Source organism: Entelurus aequoreus, linkage group LG20 (assembly GCF_033978785.1).
Source record: "Entelurus aequoreus isolate RoL-2023_Sb linkage group LG20, RoL_Eaeq_v1.1, whole genome shotgun sequence".
NCBI lineage: Eukaryota > Metazoa > Chordata > Actinopteri > Syngnathiformes > Syngnathidae > Entelurus > Entelurus aequoreus.
The window spans coordinates 5,175,041-5,196,636 of NC_084750.1; the positions used below are offsets into that span (position 1 = coordinate 5,175,041).

Below are 21,596 nucleotides of genomic sequence, written 5' to 3' on the forward strand. Positions count from 1 at the left end.
ATGGATATACACACACACACACACATATATATATATATATATATATATATATATATATATATATATATATATATATATATATATATATATATATATATATATATATATATATATATATATATATATATATATATATATATATATATATATATATATATATATATATATATATAATATATTTGTGTGTGTGTGTGTGTATGTATATTTAACCCCTGCATTTTTGCACAAATGTAAATGTCTTTATTTACACAGTAGATAGCTGTTGTAAATTTACAGTACTTAAATATTTTAAGTTGTAATTATTAGATATGCAATCAGATCAATGTGCAAGACACTCGTTTTTTATACAAACAATGCTAATTTATTTGTGCATGTATACATTTGATTTCCTTGAGAATCAGAAATCCCATAAAAGGCAACGTCACAATATCAACAAAGGAAATGATTCCCTAATTATGTTTGATTCCATTAAACTGTTTGAGCTAAACAAGGTCAGTAGTGCAACATAACTAAACAATTGTTACAAATAATAAACAGTGAATACAACAATGTAGCAATATCAACAAGTCAAATATTTGGGAAAATAAAAAACCGAAATATCGATGTTCTCGCGCCAGTATCAAGCCGATACTGGTACTTGGTATCGACATGATCGATATGTGTGTCGGGTTGATAACCTGCCTGTGGCGTCCAGTGGATCCAAAGTGCTGCTTTGGAAGAGTTGCGCTAACTTGCTCCGCCATCATGAGAAGCATCCGCAGGAGGACGTTGTGTTGCTGCTCGGTGCTCCTGGGACTGCTTGTGTGGGCGCTGTCGGACCTCTTTAACGGCAGCACTCGGCGGGAAGCCGGCGGGACTCCGCGGCGCATCCCCGGGCCACCGGGCGGCTCGCACCTGACGGTTCAATTCCGCCACGCAGCGTTGGAGCTGCTGGCGGACTCGGCCCCCATCAACTCGCTTCAGGAGGACCAGCTGTTGTTCGTGGGCTCCACGCAGGGCAGCGAGAAGAAGTGGGGCTACAAAGTGCTCAAGGCAGCGAAGAAGCAGGGCGTCATGTTGCGTGACCAGGACGTGTCTCTGCCGGAGGTGCGACCACCCGAGTGAGTGCGCAACTTTGACGCCGTGTCGAGTAGTTGGTATGTGATACATAATATTTGACCATGTGTACATGACAGGTGTTTGGAGGATATGTACAGTGAGTCGCTGCCTTCTGCCAGTGTCGTCATCTGTTTCCACGACGAGGCTTGGCCAACTCTTTTACGCACTTTGCAAAGTGTCCTCAACACAGCACCCAAAGACTTCTTGTTGGAGCTCCTCCTAGTGGACGACTTCAGTACTCACGGTATGTCTGCTTCGCTGCAAACACGCATGCATGCATGGCTCTCTTTCTTACATCCATCCGCATCATCCATCCATCTCCTCTGCATCACCCACCATCACTGTTATATCCATCCATCTCCTCTACGTCATCCACCATCACTGTTACATCCATCCATCTCCTCTGCATCATCCACCATGACTGTTACATTCATCCATCTCCTCTGCATCACCCACCATCACTGTTACATCCATCCATCTCCTCTACGTCATCCACCATCACTGTTACATTCATCCATCTCCTCTGCATCATCCACCATCACTGTTACATTCATCCATCTCTGCATCATCCACCATCACTGTTACATCCATCCATCTCCTCTGCATCATCCACCACACTGTTACATCCATCCATCTCCTCTGCATCATCCACCATCACTGTTACATCCATCCATCTCTGCATCATCCACCATCACTGTTACATCCATCCATCTCCTCTGCATCATCCACCACACTGTTACATCCATCCATCTCCTCTGCATCATCCACCATCACTGTTACATCCATCCATCTCTGCATCATCCACCATCACTGTTACATTCATCCATCTCCTCTGCATCATCCACCATGACTGTTACATTCATCCATCTCCTCTGCATCATCCACCATCACTGTTACATTCATCCATCTCTGCATCATCCACCATCACTGTTACATCCATCCATCTCCTCTGCATCATCCACCACACTGTTACATCCATCCATCTCCTCTGCATCATCCACCATCACTGTTACATCCATCCATCTCTGCATCATCCACCATCACTGTTACATCCATCCATCTCCTCTGCATCATCCACCACACTGTTACATCCATCCATCTCCTCTGCATCATCCACCATCACTGTTACATCCATCCATCTCTGCATCATCCACCATCACTGTTACATTCATCCATCTCCTCTGCATCATCCACCATGACTGTTACATTCATCCATCTCCTCTGCATCACCCACCATCACTGTTACATCCATCCATCTCCTCTACGTCATCCACCATCACTGTTACATTCATCCATCTCCTCTGCATCACCCACCATCACTGTTACATTCATCCATCTCCTCTGCATCATCCACCATCCCTGTTACATTCATCCATCTCTGCATCATCCACCATCACTGTTACATCCATCCATCTCCTCTGCATCATCCACCACACTGTTACATCCATCCATCTCCTCTGCATCATCCACCATCACTGTTACATCCATCCATCTCTGCATCATCCACCATCACTGTTACATCCATCCATCTCCTCTGCATCATCCACCACACTGTTACATCCATCCATCTTCTCTACATCATCCAACATCACTGTTAAATCCATCCATTTCCTCTGCATCATCCACCATCACTGTTACATCCATCCATCTCTGCATCATCCACCATCACTGTTACATCCATCCATCTCCTCTGCACCATCCATCCATCGCCTCTATATCATCCACCGTCACCATTACATCCATCCATATCCTCTGCATCATCCACCATCACTGTTACATCCATCCATCTTCTTTACTTCATCACTGTTACATCCATCCATCGCCTCTATATCATCCACCATCACCGTTACATTCATCCATCTCCTCTGCATCATCCACCATCACTGTTACATTCACCATCTCCTCTACATACATCCAACATCTCATCTGCATCATCCACCATCACTGTTACATCCATCCATCTTCTCTACATAATCCACTATCACTGTTACATCCAGCCATCTCCTCTGCATCATCCACCATCACTGTTGCATCCATCCATCTCCTCTGCATCATCCACCATCACTGTTACATCCATCTCCTCTACATCCATCCACATCATCCACCATCACTGTTACATCCATCCATCACCTCTGCATCATCCACCATCACTGTTACATCCATCTCCTCTACATCCATCCACATCATCCACCATCACCGTTACATACATCCATTTCCTCTACATAATCCACTATCACTGTTACATCCATCCATCTCCTCTGCATCATCCACCATCACTGTTACATCCATCCATCTCCTCTGCATCATCCACCATCACTGTTAAATCCATCTCCTCTACATCCATCCACATCATCCACCATCACTGTTACATCCATCCATCACCTCTACATCATCCACCATCACCGTTACATCCATCCATCTCCTCTGCATCATCCACCATCACTGTTACATCCACCATCTCCTCTACATCCATCCAACATCTCATCTGCATCATCCACCATCAATGGTACATCCATCCATCTCCTCTACATCATCCACATCACTGTTACATCCATCCATCTCCTTTGCATTATCCATCATCACAGTTACATCCATCCATCTCCTCTACATCATCCACCATTACTGTTAAATCCATCTCCTCTACATCCATCCACATCATCCACCATCACTGTTACATCCATCCATCACCTTTACATCATCCACCATTACTGTTACATACATCTATCCCCTCTACATAATCCACTATCACTGTTACATCCATCCACCCATCTCCGCATCATCCACCATCACTGCAACATCCATCCATCTCATGTACACATCCATCCGCACCATCCACCATCACTGTTACATCCATCTCCTCTACATCCATTAATCTTTGCATCATCCACTATCACCACAACATCCATCCATCTCCTGTACACATCCGTTCGCATTATACACCATCACTGTTACATTCATCTCCTCTACATCCATCTGCATCATCCACCGTTACTGTTACATCCATCCATCCATCTCCACATCACCCACCATCACTGTTACATCCATCTGCATCATCCACCATCACCGCAACATCCATCCATCCATTTCCGCAACATCCATCCATCTCCTGTACACATCCATCCGCATCATCCACCATCACTGTTACATCCATCCATCTCCTCTACACATCCATCCACCATCACTGTTACATCCATTTATCTCCTGTACACATTAATTCATCAATCCATCATCACATCTAGACATCCATCCATCCTACGCATCCACCATCACCTTTACATCCATCCATCACCTACACATCCATTTATCGACTCATCACTTCTACACATCCACCTACATCTTTGCACATCCATGCATCCTTTACCTCTAAATATTAGTTCATTCATCCATCATCACATCCATCCATATCTGTATGCCTCTGTGCATTCATCCATCATCATCTCTATGCATCCATTCATCCACCCATCATCACTTATGCACATACTGTATTTCCTTGAATAGCCGCAGGGGCGCTAATTAATTTAAAACCTCTTCTCACCCCTGCGTTTACCAAAAGCAGGCGAGATTGCCATGCATGCGGTAATTATTTTAAAACCTCTTCTCACTCTGGCGCTTACCTTATCATGAAAAGCACTTTTAATAAAAAAAACGTTATTATGGTCTTACCTTTAGGTATAAATGAGTCCATGCCAGCTCCTTTTGAAGAAAAGCATCGATATAGAAGTCTTCTTCCTTCAGTTTTAAAAGTCTCTCTGTCTCGATGGAGATCTTCCTTTTAAGTATTACCTCCTGCTTCGATTGAAAGTCCAGTTTAGAAAACCGTTTTATTTTAGATATGTAATCCTCCATGGTAAAATAAATGGCTGCGCACTATTGCTGCTGTTGTCTTCTTCTGCAGCACAGGTCTTCTGCAGTACCAGCAGTCGCAAGAAGGATCACTAGCGCCCTCTACCACCAGGAGGCGGGAGTCATTTAATGACTCATGTTTGACCCGGCGGAAGTGCCAAGCATGCGCTAATTATTTTGCGAAACGAGTTTGACCCGGCTGTAATTCTAGGCATGCGAATACCATATTCCCGGCGCCAATTCAAGGAAATACGGTAATCTATATCTTTACACATTCATCACCTCCAAATATTCATTCATTTATCCATCATCCTATCCGTCTACATCTGTATGCAGTGCATTCATCCATCATCACCTCTACACATTAATTCATCCATTCATCATCACTTCTACACATCCACCTATATCTTTGCACATCAATGCATCCTTTACCTCTAAATATTAGTTAATTCATCCATCATCACATCCATCCATATCTGTATGCCTCTGTGCATTCATCCATCATCATCTCTACGCATCCATTCATCCACCCATCATCACTTATGCACATAATCTATATCTTTACACATTCATCACCTCCAAATATTCTTTCATTTATCCATCATCCCATCCGTCTACATCTGTACGCAGTGCATTCATCCATCATCACCTCTACACATTCATTCATCCACTTATCATCACTTTTACACATCCATCCATATCTTTGCACATCCATGCATCCATGACCTCTAAATAATTCATTGATTCATCCATCCATCATCACCCATCCATATCTGTGTACATCCATTCATGCATCTGTCACTTACACATCCATTCAATTATCCATCATCACTTCTACACATCCGTCTATATCTTTGCCCGTTCATGCATCCATCTCCTCTACACATTCATTCATTCATTTGACCATCATCCCGTCTACACATCCATATCTGTGAACGCTGCACATGTATCCAGCTCCTCTACACATTCATTCATCCAACCATCCATCTCTACACATTAATCTAGATCTTTACACCTTAATGCTTCCGTCATCTCTAAATATTTATTCATTCATCCATCATCACTTCTACGCATCCATCTATATCTTTGCACATTCATGCATGCATCTCCTCTACACATTCATTCATACGTCCATCATCACTTCTACACATCATCTATATATTTTCACGTTCATGCATTCATCTCTTCTACACATTCATTCATTCGTCCATCATCACTTCTACACATCCATCTATATCTTTGCACGTTCATGCATTCATCTCTTCTACACATTCATTCATTCGTCCATCATCACTTCTACACATAAATCTATATCTTTGTATGTTCATGCATTCATCTCCTCTACACGTTCATTAATTTGTCCACCATCACTTCTACACGTCTAACTTTGCACAATCATGCATCCATCTCCTCTCCACATTCATTCATTCATTTTTCCATCATCACTTCTACACATCCATCTATATCTGTGCACATTCATGCTTCCATCTCCTTTACACATTCATTTATTCGTCCATCATCACTTCTACACGTCCATCTATACCTTTGCACATTCATGCATCCATCTCCTCTCCACATTCATTCATTCATCCATCATCACTTCTACACATCATCTTTATATTTTCACATTCATGCATTCATGTGTTCTTCACATTCATTAATTCGTCCATCATCACTTCTACACATCCATCAATATCTTTGCACATTCATGCAGCCATCTCCTCTCCACATTCATTCATTCGTCCATCATCACTTCTACACATCCATCTATATCTTTGCATGTTCATGCATTCATCTCTTCTACACATTCATTCATTCATCCATCATCACTTCTACACATCCATCTATATCTTTACACGTTCATGCATTCATCTCCTCTACACGTTCATTAATTTGACCACCATCACTTCTACACGTCTATCTTTGCACATTCATGCATCCATCTCATGTACACATTCATTCATTCATTCGTCCATCATCACTTCTACACATCCATCTATATCTTTGCACATTCATGCATCCATCTCCTCTACACATTCATTTATTCGTCGATCATCACTTCTACACATCCATCTATACCTTTGCACATTCATGCATCCATCTCCTCTACACATTCATTAATTCGTCCATCATCACTTCTACACATCATCTATATATTTTCAAGTTCATGCATTCATCTCTTCTACACATTAATTCATTCGTCCATCATCACTTCTACACATCCATCAATATCTTTGCACATTCATGCATCCATCTCCTCTCCACATTCATTCATTCGTCCATCATCACTTCTACACATCCATCAATATCTCTGCACATTCATGCATCCATCTCCTCTACACCTTCATTCATTCGTCCATCATCACTTCTACACATAAATCTATATCTTTGTACGTTCATGCATTCATCTCCTCTACACGTTCATTAATTGGTCCACCATCACTTCTACACGTGTATCTTTGCACATTCATGCATCCATCTCCTCTCGACATTCATTCATTCATTCGTCCATCATCTGTTCTACACATCCATCTATATCTTTGCACATTCATGCATTCATCTCCTCTACACATTCATTTAATCGTCCATCATCAATTCTACACATAAATCTATATCTTTGTACGTTCATGCATTCATCTCCTCTACACGTTCATTAATTTGTCCACCATCACTTCTACACGTCTATCTTTGCACATTCATGCATCCATCTCCTCTCCACATTCATTCATTCGTCCATCATCACTTCTACACATCATCTATATATTTTCACGTTCATGCATTCATGTCTTCTTCACATTCATTCATTCGTCCATCATCACTTCTACACATCCATCTATATCATTGCACATTCATGCATTCATCTCCTCTACACGTTCATTAATTTGTCCACCATCACTTCTGCATGTCTATCTTTGCACATTCATGCATCCATCTCCTCTCCACATTCATTCATTCGTCCATCATCACTTCTACACATCATTTATATATTTTCACGTTCATGCATTCATGTCTTCTTCACATTCATTCATTCGTCCATCATCACTTCTACACATCCATCTATATCATTGCACATTCATGCATTTGTACCACCATGCATTCATCTCCTCTACACGTTCATTAATTTGTCCACCATCACTTCTACACGTCTATCTTTGCACATTCATGCAGCCATCTTTTCTCCACATTCATTCATTCGTCCATCATCACTTCTACACATCCATCTATATCATTGCACATTCATGCATTCATCTCCTCTACACGTTCATTAATTTGTCCACCATCACTTCTGCATGTCTATCTTTGCACATTCATGCATCCATCTCCTCTCCACATTCATTCATTCATTCATTCCATCATCACTTCTACACATCCATCTATATCTTTGCACATTTATGCATCCAGCTCCTCTACACATTCATTCATTCGTCCATCACCACTTCTACACATTAATCTATATCTTTACACGTTCATGCATTCATCTCCTCTACACATTCATTCATTTGTCCATCATCACTTCTACACATCATCTATATCTTTGCACATTCATGCATCCATCTCCTCTCCACATTCATTCATTCGTCCATCATCACTTCTACACATCATCTATATATTTTCACGTTCATGCATTCCTGTCTTCTTCACATTCATTCATTCGTCCATCATCACTTCTACACATCCATCTATATCTTTGCACATTCATGCATTCATCTCCTCTACACATTCATTCATTCGTCCACCATCACTTCTACACGTCTATCTTTGCACATTCATGTATCCATCTCCTCTCCACATTCATTCATTCATTCGTCCATCATCACTTCTACACATCCATCTATATCTTTGCACATTCATGCATCCATCTCCTCTACACATTCATTTATTTGTCCATCATCACTTCTACACATCTATCTATACCTTTGGACATTCATGCATCCATCTCCTCTCCACATGCATTCATTCGTCCATCATCACTTCTACACATCATCTATATATTTTCACGTTCATGCATTCCTGTCTTCTTCACATTCATTCATTTGTCCATCATCACTTCTACACATCCATCTATATCTTTGCACATTCATGCATTTATCTCTTCTACACATTCATTAATTCGTCCATCATCACTTCTACACATCATCTATATCTTTGTACGTTCATGCATTCATCTTTTCTACACGTTCATTAATTCGTCCACCATCACTTCTACACGTCTATCTTTGCACATTCATGCATCCATCTCCTCTCCACATTCATTCAGTCATTCAGTCGTCCATCATCACTTCTACACATCCATCTATATCTTTGTACATTCATGCATCCATCTCCTCTACACCTTCATTCATTCGTCCATCATCACTTCTACACATAAATCTACATCTTTGTACGTTCATGCATTCATCTCCTCTACATGTTCATTAATTTGTCCACCATCACTTCTACATGTCTATCTTTGCACATTCATGCATCGATCTTCTCCCACATTCATCATTCATTCTTCCATCATCACTTCTACACATCCATCTATATCTTTGTACATTCATGCATCCATCTCCTCTCCACATTCATTCATTCATTCTTCCATCATCACTTCTACACATCCATCCATATCTTTGCACATTCATGCATTCATCTCCTCTACACGTTCATTAATTTGTCCACCATCACTTCTACATGTCTATCTTTGCACATTCATGCATCCATCTCCTCTCCACATTCATTCATTCATTCTTCCATCATCACTTCTACACATCCATCTATATCTTTGCACATTCATGCATTCATCTCCTCTACACATTCATATTTTTTTTTTTTCAATTCAATTCAATTCAATTATTTATTTATTTCGTACTTGGATGTGTACATTTCAACAACATTTCAACAATCTCACATACCTTACTGCATTCAATACACAGCCATGTCGAAAAGGAACAGGATGAAGAAAATCTTATATTTCCTGCCCCTTCGCACAAAAGAAACATTTTCTTGGTATCTCTTTGCCGGTAGTGCATTAGAACATCCAATGCAACAAATCAATACAAAACAATATATCACATATGCACACACAGGCACCCACACCCACACGCACCCACCCACCAGGGGCGTAGACTCTAGAGTAGTAAAAAAGGCTACAGGACATGTATGACCCAGTTGACAAGAAAAGTTATTGTTGCCTAAAAACTACAAGTTTGTACCCCTACCCAGTGCACACACTCATAGAAATTAATAGAACAAACAATCAATGAAAAGAATAAACAAGCAAGATAAGTTGAACAAAAAATAAATAAACAAAACAAAAACTGAAAAAATAAGGCAATCACTCAAACCAAACAAACTGAAAAAGAACAAGGCAGTCATCCAAACCAAACAAACTGAAAAAGAATAAGGTAATCATTCAAACCAAACAAAACTGAATAGAACAAGGCTATCATAACAAGGTATCATTCAAACCAAACAAAGCTAAGAACAATGTGATCATTCAACCAAGGATCCATAGTGCATGTCGATAAAGAAAAAAAAAATAAAAAAAAAAAAATGAAAGGAAAGCTAGACTATACAATACCTACAGTCATGTAGGATAATGTAAGCGTTGTTTTTTTTTTTGTGTGTTTATTATTATTTTTTATTTTTATTTTTTTCCCCTTATTTTTCCCTTTGCGTCCCTTTTGTCAGTGCTCATATAACATCATAGTTCTGTTTTTAAAGACTTTTTTTAATTGAAATGTGTTTTTACATTGCTTTATTTCATTATGGAGAGAGTTCCAGAGTTTTACTCCCACCACTGATGTACACATTTGTTTTGATGTTGTTCGTGCAAGCTGATGCTTAAAGTGCCCTTTCCTTCTTCCTTCTTTTTCTATTAAAGTGAAATTTTTTTGTAGATTTGTTGGTAGCTCTTGACTACTAGCCCTGAACATAACCAATAATGTCTGCTGCTCAACTAGTTCATAAAATTTGTAAAGTCCTGAGCTAATAAATAATCCATTTGTGTGCTCTCTATAACCTGTTTTGTGTATGATTCTGATCGCTCTCTTCTGAAGGAGGTACAGTGGCTTTGTGTTACTCTTATATGTACTACCCCATATTTCCACACAATAATTGATATAAGGCAGTACAAGTGCACAATACAGTGTACGCATTGCTTTATAATCTAATACATCTTTTACCTTATTTAATATAAATATGCTTTTAGCCATCTTTTTTCTAACATGTGAGATATGCGATTTCCAACTAATATTATCATCTAAAATCACTCCCAAAAATCTAATCTCAGAGACTTTTTCAATGCTTGTTCCAGCTATTGACAGTACAATATTTTCAGGCTTTTTTCTCTTACTAAAAATCATGAACTTAGTTTTTTTCAAATTCAATGATAATTTGTTAACGTCAAACCATTTTTTGAGTTTGACCATTTCCTGTTCCATACTCTTTAGTAATTCATTTAAGTCATGTCCAGAGCTGTAAAAGTTGGTATCGTCAGCAAATAATACAAAATTGAGTAATTTTGACACATCACAGATATCATTTATGTATAAAATAAATAGTTTCGGTCCCAGAACAGACCCTTGTGGAATTCCACACTTAATACTCATATTTTCAGATGTATTAGCAGCATATTGTACATATTGTTGTCTGTTATTCAAGTAGCTATTTAACCAATCTAAAACTATTCCTCTCACACCGTATGAATGTAATTTGGATAAAAGGATAGAGTGATCGATTGTGTCAAACGCTTTCTTAAGGTCTATAAACACCCCTACTGTGTATTTCTTACTATCGGTGGCTGTTGTTATGTCCTCAATTATGTTCATCACAGCAGAGGCAGTAGATCTGTTTGAACGAAATCCATACTGGCTCTCGCTCAACAACTTGTTTTTTTCAATAAAATGGTCTAATTTTTGTACAAATATTTTTTCAAGCACCTTAGAGAATTGGGACAGAAGTGATACCGGTCTGTAATTAGTAAACATGTGCTTATCCCCATCTTTAAAGAGTGGAATAACCTTTGCTACCTTCATTCTATCTGGGAAGGTCCCTGTATTGAAAGAGAGATTGAAGATATAGCAGAGAGGCTCAATGATGCAGTCAATTGTCTTTTTTACAATTATCATATCTAACCCATCATCGTCTGTTGATGTTTTGTTCTTTAATTTATTTACAATTGTTATAATTTCATTTTCACTGACTTCTCCCAAAAACATTGACTTAAGTACTCTGCCTCCACCTCCCAACCCATTCTGAAATGACCCATCATCATGTTTTTCTATATTTTCTGCTAGTTTTGGACCTACGTTTACAAAAAATGAGTTAAACTCATTTGCCACTTCGTCCATATTTTTTATTATCTTTTCTTCTTTTACAAAGTGGTTTGGCGGGCTGATAGGTCCCGGTGTGCTTCCCATCACCTTTTTCAATATGTTCCATGTTCCTTTGATATTGGCTTTATTTTTTTCTAACAAGTTACTATAATAGTCTTTTTTGGCTTGTCTCATTATTGTTGTCAACCTGTTTTTATAAACCTTATATTTAATTTCTGCTGCATTTGTCCTAGATTTTAAAAATACCTTGTAAAGTCTATTTTTCTTTTTACATGCATTCTGTAGTCCCCTTGTGATCCAAGGAGTTTCACTGTAATTGTCCTTTTGTTTATATAGCATATTTGGGCAATGTTTTTCATACAGTGATAAATATATATTTAAAAAAGCTTCATATGCATCATTTACCTCTCCTACATATACCTCCATCCAATCCCTTACAAGAAGGTCGCTTCTAAACATGTCAATTGTCGCTTCGGTTCTTAATCTTTTCCTTACATATTTGTGGGCTGTTTCTTCTCTCTCCCTGTTGACTTGACAGTCCCCCTCATTGATTTGGCACTCATAAGTAAAAAATACAGGTAGATGGTCGCTGATATCATTAACTACCAATCCACTCTTGATTTTGTTTTTTTCTACAACATTTATAAAGATATGATCAATCAGTGTGGCGCACGTTGTTGTTATTCGACTTGGTTTGGTGATCAACGGATATAATCCTTTACTATACAGTATCTCTAGATATTCGCTTGTTGATGTATTTCTAGGAGCGCTCAGCAAATCAATATTTAGATCCCCACACATGACATATGTTTTCTTTTCATTTAGATGGCACAGTATTTCTTCAAGTTTATCATTAAATTCATCTACTCTGGACCTCGGTGCCCTATATACACACGTAACGATGACATTTCTCTTCCTTTCCATCTCAATCTCCACAGTTATACATTCAAGCAAATCATCAATAACCATCGTCATACGTTCTACTGCTTTGCATTTCAAGTCACGGTGGACAAGCAGGGCCACGCCCCCTCCCCTTTTATTTATTCTATTACTGTGATGCAGCTCATAATTATCGATGGAGAAGTCGATACCTCTCTCCTCATCTATCCATGTTTCTGTCAGAGCTATTATTTTGAATTTACTTTTCAAGTTACTCAGATACTCTTTGATTTTATTAAAATTTGCATATGCGCTTCTACAGTTGAAGTGTATTAGAGAAAAGTTATTGTCTAGACTAACACTATCATTAAGCTGTTCCTCTGTATAGTAATCACACAAGGAATTAATTGAGTTGAACAGATGTTTATCTGGGTCAACTTGACATTCAAAGTCATGCAATTTGTAATCTATATATTCAGATCCTGACGGATGATTTTCAGTTGTCTCAGCCATTATGGGTTGATGTTATATTGCCAGTGCACAGTAATAGAATAATTGATATGCTCATAATATAATAAATATACTCATGACATAATAAATATGCTGATGTTATATTCCCAATGCTAAACTCATGACATAATAAATATGCTGATGTTATATTCCCAAAGCTAAACATGATCATAGTTGTCATATAGAAATAGCATGACGTCATAGTATAGTATATAAATATAATGATTGATATAGTATAGGCATAGTATTTGTGGTTGTAGGATGGCATCATGGTGGTTAACATGGATGTACTGTAGTTGTGCCACTCATACCTTCCCAGGCTGCGGTCCCCCCTTAGCCTGATTACTTGGATCCAGTGTCCATGTCCATGCCCATAAGTCCCCAATCCCGCACCGTCCACGGTATACCCTATCGGATTCTTCCACACCCTCACGACCACCGAATGACATCTCCTGTGTAGATTGACGTTAGTGTTCATATTTCCATACGAGGAGCATAACTCCACGGTGCACATTACACACGCATACTCACACAGCACAGCCACATTCATACCGGTATATACACACTCACTCCAGACACACAAACGCAAAAATAGCAGCATAAATGAGTAAAAATAACAAGTCCAAAACAGTTCCAGCGTCCAGTACAAAATATGTTCCAGTCCAGAAAAGAGCATCGGACCTGCATGACTCAGTATGTTAAACGGCCGACAGATCACGCACCAGTGAGGTGTGGAGAGAAATGTGTCCCAAAAACAGTTCACAAAAATCTGTGACTCAGCTTGGCAAAAAACGCATAGGCCTACTAAAAAAACGTTCAAAAAAGTTATTGACACAGAGGAACCAGTGTGAAAGCATTCGTGCAGCTCGTGTCCATGGGGCTTTGTAAAAAATAAAGTTAGCCTACCGTCTTGTTCAGAGAGGATCCATGCTAGAAACACCAACATATTGGGAGATGGTAAAAAGGGAGAGATTGAAAGTAGCAGTGCTAATCCCCTCTTCTGCTCACAGTCACACCACTGAGCCCAGGCAAACCAGACAGACGGAGACATAGTCATTTATAAGGGTCGAGGTCTTTTAACTCGCGTATCATGATCACCTTCTCTGCTTCACCATTCAACTTAATGAGCACCTTACAATCTCTGGTCCACGTAGCTTTGATCTTGTCGTCCTTTCGCAGTATGCGTGCCTCTTTGGCTATTTCGGCGTTCTTTGATGTGAGATGTTCATTGATGTACACGTTGGTTCCTTTGAGCAACTTTCCCTGCCTTAGCAGGTTCGTTTTATGTTTGCGATTCACGAACCTCATGATGATGGCGGGTTTGAGCGTTCGGTCCTTTCTCGGAAGAAGGTGACAAGCTGAGATGTTGTTCTTGTCGAAATTAATGTTCATGCTGTTCAGGAAGTTAGCAACCTGGGATTCCAGCGATAGCTGTTCTTCCTCGCTGGGTTCCCCATTGTTCCCCGCCGCGGCAGCTGCAGCATAAGACCTCGGTTTCACATCAATTCCGCTGATTATCACATCTTCCTTCCTTGTAAAAAGCTCCAGGTCCTGGACTCTTTTCTCCTGTTCATGGACTATCTTTTCGAACTTCTCCAGTCTGTCCACCTTTGTTTGTAGTGTTTTTATCGTTAGGGAGCTCTCTTCAATCTTTTTCCTGAGCCCCTGCACCTCGGTTAAGAGGTCCACGAGTTGGTTTTGTTTGGTCGATATTTCGCGGACTTCTCTCGCCAAACTCTCCAGCGTTTTGTTTATTTCTCTAATGTTCTTCTCCATCCTGTTTTTTCAGTTTAAAGAGTGGTTAAAAGGGTAGTTTTACTAACAAATAGAGCAGCCGAGAGGCTGCTAATCTCAGGGCGCCGCCATCTTGAACATAAACAGAACTTTTGTAAAATGCTGACTCACTGATAAGGGTGGTGAAGAGTCACTTACAGTAGATTCTTCACATCTATGCTTTAGAAGGAAGGCTAACATTGCATTTGTTCTCTTGCACTGTCCATTAACAAGACTGACAATATGTACGTTTAAATCATATATATATTCGTCCATCGTCACTTCTACACATCCATCTATATCTTTGCACATTCATGCATCCATCTCCTCTACACATTCACTTATTCGTCCATCGTCACTTCTACACATCCATTTATATCTTTGTACATTCATGCATCCATCTCCTCTCCACATTCATTCATTCATTCTTCCATCATCACTTCTACACATCCATCTATATCTTTGCACATTCATGCATCCATCTCCTCTACACATTCATTCATTCATTCTTCCATCATCACTTCTACACATCCATCCATATCTTTGCACATTCATGCATCCATCTCCTCTACACATTCACTTATTCGTCCATCATCACTTCTACACATCCATTTATATCTTTGTACATTCACGCATCCATCTCCTCTCCACATTCATTCATTCATTCGTCCATCATCACTTCTACACATCCATCTATATCTTTGCACATTCATGCATCCATCTCCTCTACACATTCATATATTCGTCCATCATCACTTCTACACATCCATCTATATCTTTGCACATTCATGCATCCATCTCCTGTACACATTAATTCATTCGTCCATCATCACTTCTACACATCCATCTATATCTTTGCACATTCATGCATCCATCTCCTGTACACATTAATTCATTCATCCATCATCACTTCTACACATCCATCTATATCTTTGCACATTCACGCATCCATCTCCTCTCCACATTCATTCATTCATTCGTCCATCATCACTTCTACACATCCATCTATATCTTTGCACATTCATGCATCCATCTCCTCTACACATTCATATATTCGTCCATCATCACTTCTACACATCCATCTATATCTTTGCACATTCATGCATCCATCTCCTCTACACATTCACTTATTCGTCCATCATCACTTCTACACATCCATTTATATCTTTGTACATTCATGCATCCATCTCCTCTCCACATTCATTCATTCATTCTTCCATCATCACTTCTACACATTAATCTATATCTTTACAGGTTCTTGCATTCATCTCCTCTACACATTCATTCATTCGTCCATCATCACTTCTACACATCATCTATATCTTTGCACATTCATGCATCCATCTCCTCTACACATTCATTCACTCGTCCATCATCACTTCTACACATCCATTTATATCTTTGTACATTCATGCATCCATCTCCTGTACACATTAATTCATTCATCCATCATCACTTCTACACATTAATTTATATCTTTACAGGTTCTTGCATTCATCTCCTCTACACATTCATTCATTCGTCCATCATCACTTCTACACATCATCTATATCTTTGCACATTCATGCATCCATCTCCTCTACACATTCATTCATTCATTCTTCCATCATCACTTCTACACATCCATCTATATCTTTGCACATTCATGCATCCATCTCCTCTACACATTCATATATTCGTCCATCATCACTTCTACACATCCATCTATATCTTTGCACATTCATGCATCCATCTCCTCTACACATTCACTTATTCGTCCATCATCACTTCTACACATCCATTTATATCTTTGTACATTCATGCATCCATCTCCTGTACACATTAATTCATTCATCCATCATCACTTCTACACATTCATCTATATCTTTACAGGTTCTTGCATTCATCTCCTCTACACATTCATTCATTCGTCCATCATCACTTCTACACATCATCTATATCTTTGCACATTCATGCATCCATCTCCTCTACACATTCATTCACTCGTCCATCATCACTTCTACACATCTATATCTTTGAACGCTGCACATGCATGCATCTTTCCCCCGTACTCATGCGTCCATGTGTCCATCCATCATTCATCCATTCATCCATGCATGGTGTCATTGCAGACGAGCTGAGGACTGCGCTGAGTGAATACTTGTCAGGAGTGAACAGGGTGCGTTTGATTCGCAGCAGCAAGCGTCTGGGTGTGGGCGGCTGTCGCAGCCTGGGTGCATCCAGAGCTTCGGGGGAGGTGCTGGTCTTCATGGACTCCCACCTGGAATGTCCCAGCGGCTGGCTGGAGCCACTCCTGGAGAGGGTGGCCCAGGACAGGTAGCGGTCTTCTTCACCGGCCAGGTGTGGTTGTGTGATTGCAAAGGCGGAAGGTCTCATGACCCTCAGACTTGTGCAGTGGGGCTCCAATTAGTCAGCCAATCTTCTCACATGATTGTCCTTCTTTCTCTTTTGCTCCCAGAACTCTTGTCTTCTTGTCAATGTTTACTCTCTTCTCTGAAGATTTTAGCACATGGTGCAAATATTTCTAACACATGCTGTCCAGGGCTGACTAATAAAGGACACACACACACACACACACACACACACACACACACACACACACACACACGCACACACACACTCTCTCTCTCTCTTCATGGAGGTGGTGTTTTGTGTGTGCAGGACCAGAGTTGTTTCCCCCATCATGGATGCGATCCATTGGCAGACCTTCCAGTACAACGCCACCCAGTGGCCGGTGCGGGGAGTGTTCAACTGGAATCTGGACTTCTACTGGGAATCCAAAGCCGAGCAGCCAGACTGGGACTCGGACTCGGCGCTTGAGCCTGTGCTGTGAGTCGTGGATGAAACCTCCGTCTTTTTCTTTGGTTTTCCTGACATGGTGACGTGTGGGAATGTTTGACTTCATCCTGTCTTCACTCTGCAACAGGAGTCCAGCGTTAGGGGGCGGAGTCCTGGCCATGGACAGACTCTTCTTCCACCATGTGGGAGCCTACGATCCCGGGATTGTGCTGTGGGGAGGGGAACACCTTGAGCTGTCAATCAGGGTAAAGGAAGTATTTTCCATTTGATTCACAACGTTCAAAATACATTCCATCTTTCCCAACTCTTTGTTCAAAATCAAACACCAATAGTTTGGGGTGTGAATCTTTGGCCACCTCACCATTCCATCCCATTCCTGAGGTGACCACTTGATTCAGAATTGAATGTCCACTCAAACAGATTCTCCCAATCAACTATCTGGTATGATAATTGTCATGAAAATGTTTGAAAACTGCTTGCTTACTTCTGCTTGCATATATACTTTGCGTGTGTGTGTGTGCGTGTGTGTGTGTGTGTGTGTGTGTGTGTGTGTGTGTTCTGGCAATGCTTACTTAATGGGGACATCGCTCTGTTTACACCAGGGGTGTCAAACGTACGGCCCGTGGGCCGGATCAGGCCCCCGAACAGGTTTTATCCGGCCCGCGGGATAAGTTTGCTAAATATAAAAATGAGCCGAAATTTTGGAATGAAAGAAACCGCCGTTCTAAATGTGTCCACTAGATGTCGCAATAGCAATTCTTTGTATCATTGGGGATGATGCTACATATGTAAAAAAAAAAAAGAAGTAACCACATGATGTGAGTGCACCAGTCCAGGAAAATGATCAAACTACATGAATAACATGATTTTGATATTATTTTTTTTGTCTTGATAGATTGAAAATCAACACCAATGATTTGACTGATGAATATTATCACATAATTTATTCAGAAAGTATAAATAATGACAAATAAAGATAGAATACTGTTAACCACAACATGTAAGTGTAAAAAAAACCCCAACAACATTATGATTTGTACATTTTCAGAATGTGCTTGTTCTATTTAAAAAAAAAAAGAAAACAATCTGAAGTTGTCTTTATTTTTAAGTTATCGTGCCGTGATTTTACCAGTCCGGCCCACTTGGGAGTAGATTTTCCTCCATGTGGCCCCCGATCTAAAATGAGTTTGACACCCCTGGTTTACACAGTCACCTTTAGGGGACCTCTGACGGTATGGGGACAAAAAAACAGGTCCCCTAAAGGGAAACCTTTTTAAATGATAGTCAGATCCATTCTGAAGAGGCCTAAGTGAAAAGTGAAACATTTGTTATCCTGGCATTAATAGTACTGTGATTCTGTATGGCATCCATCCTTAGTTCAAACTAATATATTTTTCCAAAAACAAAATCTGGTTTAGTGTTCCTTAGGATGACATTTTCATACAGCATGATAAAACATTATTATCTTAAAGTATGATTCACATTCAGAATGTTCCATCCTTCTATATATGCTAGTTGGAGTTGCAGACAACTTCATTACTGCTAAATAGCAGTTTTCAGTAATGTCACAGAAGATGCAAGATTTGCTTTAACATTTAAGTGGTGAAACTTCCTATAAGAGGACAGCTGTAGTGCTGTATTCTGAGGATCATGTCATATTTAATTAGAACTTTTATTTTTTTTAAATGGTCCTCAGTAGTCACGTATTTGTGTGAATTATGCAAAATTATTTAAATTTGGTCCCCATGAACCAAGGTTCAAGGTTCAAGGTTTTATTCGTCACATGCAGAGTACACCACAGTGAAATGCTTTTTTCCATGCTCTTCAGATATTGCGTACAGTGGGATCCAAACACTAGTTGCAGAATCTAATACACTAAATACAAAATACCATATTAACTCTTTCTCCCCAGGGTCCCCAATAAGAATGATCAGCACATTACTTCATCAATCCAGAGATTTAAAGACGTGTATGAGCTAACTGGGCAGTGGCCATTTGACCTAATTTTTTTTATGCCTCCACAAGCTGTAGAAAGGGTGGTCCCCACAAGTGATGATCAAAAACTTGGTCCCCATTCCAAATGATAACCAGTGTGTGTGTGTGTGTGTTCTTGTTTTGCTACCCTTCTTGAGACATCGACAAGGAAATATACCTTCCATATGACGACCGGTGAACAAGTTAGGACATAAATCCATCCCTTCCATCCATTTTCTACCGCTTGTCCCTTTCGGGGTCGCGGAGTGGTGCTGGAGCCTATCTCATAAATCATTTTCCCAATACGGAAAACCATTGCATCTAATAGAAAATGTCTCATTTGCACCCCTGGTGGTGAAATCTATCAAAATTAGGGTGGTCCCAAAAAGGAGGGATTTTCCAGATTGACTGTGTGTCGGTTTTAAAAGTGCTCCCCCTCTGGTCAACATGTGCAATAACAAGTGTGTGTAAAAATTCGAAGTGCTCCCCCCTCTGGCCAACATGTGCAATAACAAGTGTGTGTGTAAGAAATTGAAAGACGTCCCCTTTGGCCAAAATTAATTAAAAAAATATATATATAGAGACATACTGTAATAACTTAAAGTAAATAATGAAGATTAACCAATTACAAACAAAAAATAAAATAAAAACAATTTACTAAAAGCTTACCTTTTTTCTATTTGTATAGTTTGTATATATTATTAATGTTGAAAATACAAATTTGTATATATCTGGAAAGGGTGGTCCTAGAGAGGTAGGCATTTTTCATTACGTAACAAATACAAGAATATGTGTGTGTATGTGTGCGCGTGAGAGTGGGTGTGCGCTCGCGTGCGTGTGTACATATATATGTGTCTAAATAAATAATTGCACCCCTACCAATAATGTAGGTGGGAAAATAGATATTTAATTAATCCATGAATCATCATTATTCCACAGCAATCCTGTGACTAATCTGATTCAAATGTAATCGCCTGGCGGCACAAGTACAGCCGTCCCTTGTTTATTGTCATTAATTGGTTCCGGACATGACTGCAATAAATACAAGCAGGAATCAATCATTATAAATTCAATATTTTCATAGCTGGAGTATGAAAAACTGTATGTTTTTCAACATTATAAGAGCCCTCCATACACAAAATAACAACCTTTAGTCACCTTTAAATTCAATTCATCCAGTATAGCAGGGATTCTCAAACTGTGGTACTGGTACCACTAGTGGTACGCGGGCTCTATCTCGTGGCCTCTAGTAGCCAAAGGAATCACTTAATTGTATATTGTATGTACCAGTTGTAATTTCCTTTACTCAAACACAGTGCTACTGTTCAAACTGTGTAATGTTTCCGTATACTTGCTAAATAAAACATCTGCCTTGTTTTTCATGATTATTTAGGCCTACGGCGC

At 39.7% G+C, this 21,596-nt stretch overlaps 1 protein-coding gene across 2 annotated transcripts in view; it reads left to right on the forward strand.

Annotated features, from left to right (window-relative positions):
- Nucleotides 1-696: 696 nt before the first annotated feature.
- The window catches only part of LOC133635872 (polypeptide N-acetylgalactosaminyltransferase 15-like), a 53,798-nt gene continuing 32,898 nt past the window's right edge, over nt 697-21,596 (forward strand). For both annotated transcript variants that reach the window (XM_062029280.1, XM_062029279.1), the window contains exons 1-5: nt 697-1,100; nt 1,176-1,342; nt 17,531-17,735; nt 18,081-18,248; nt 18,346-18,463. In XM_062029280.1, the coding sequence (XP_061885264.1) occupies nt 745-1,100; nt 1,176-1,342; nt 17,531-17,735; nt 18,081-18,248; nt 18,346-18,463 (1,014 nt within the window). In that variant the 5' untranslated portion in view covers nt 697-744. The remainder of the gene's footprint in view (nt 1,101-1,175; nt 1,343-17,530; nt 17,736-18,080; nt 18,249-18,345; nt 18,464-21,596) is intronic.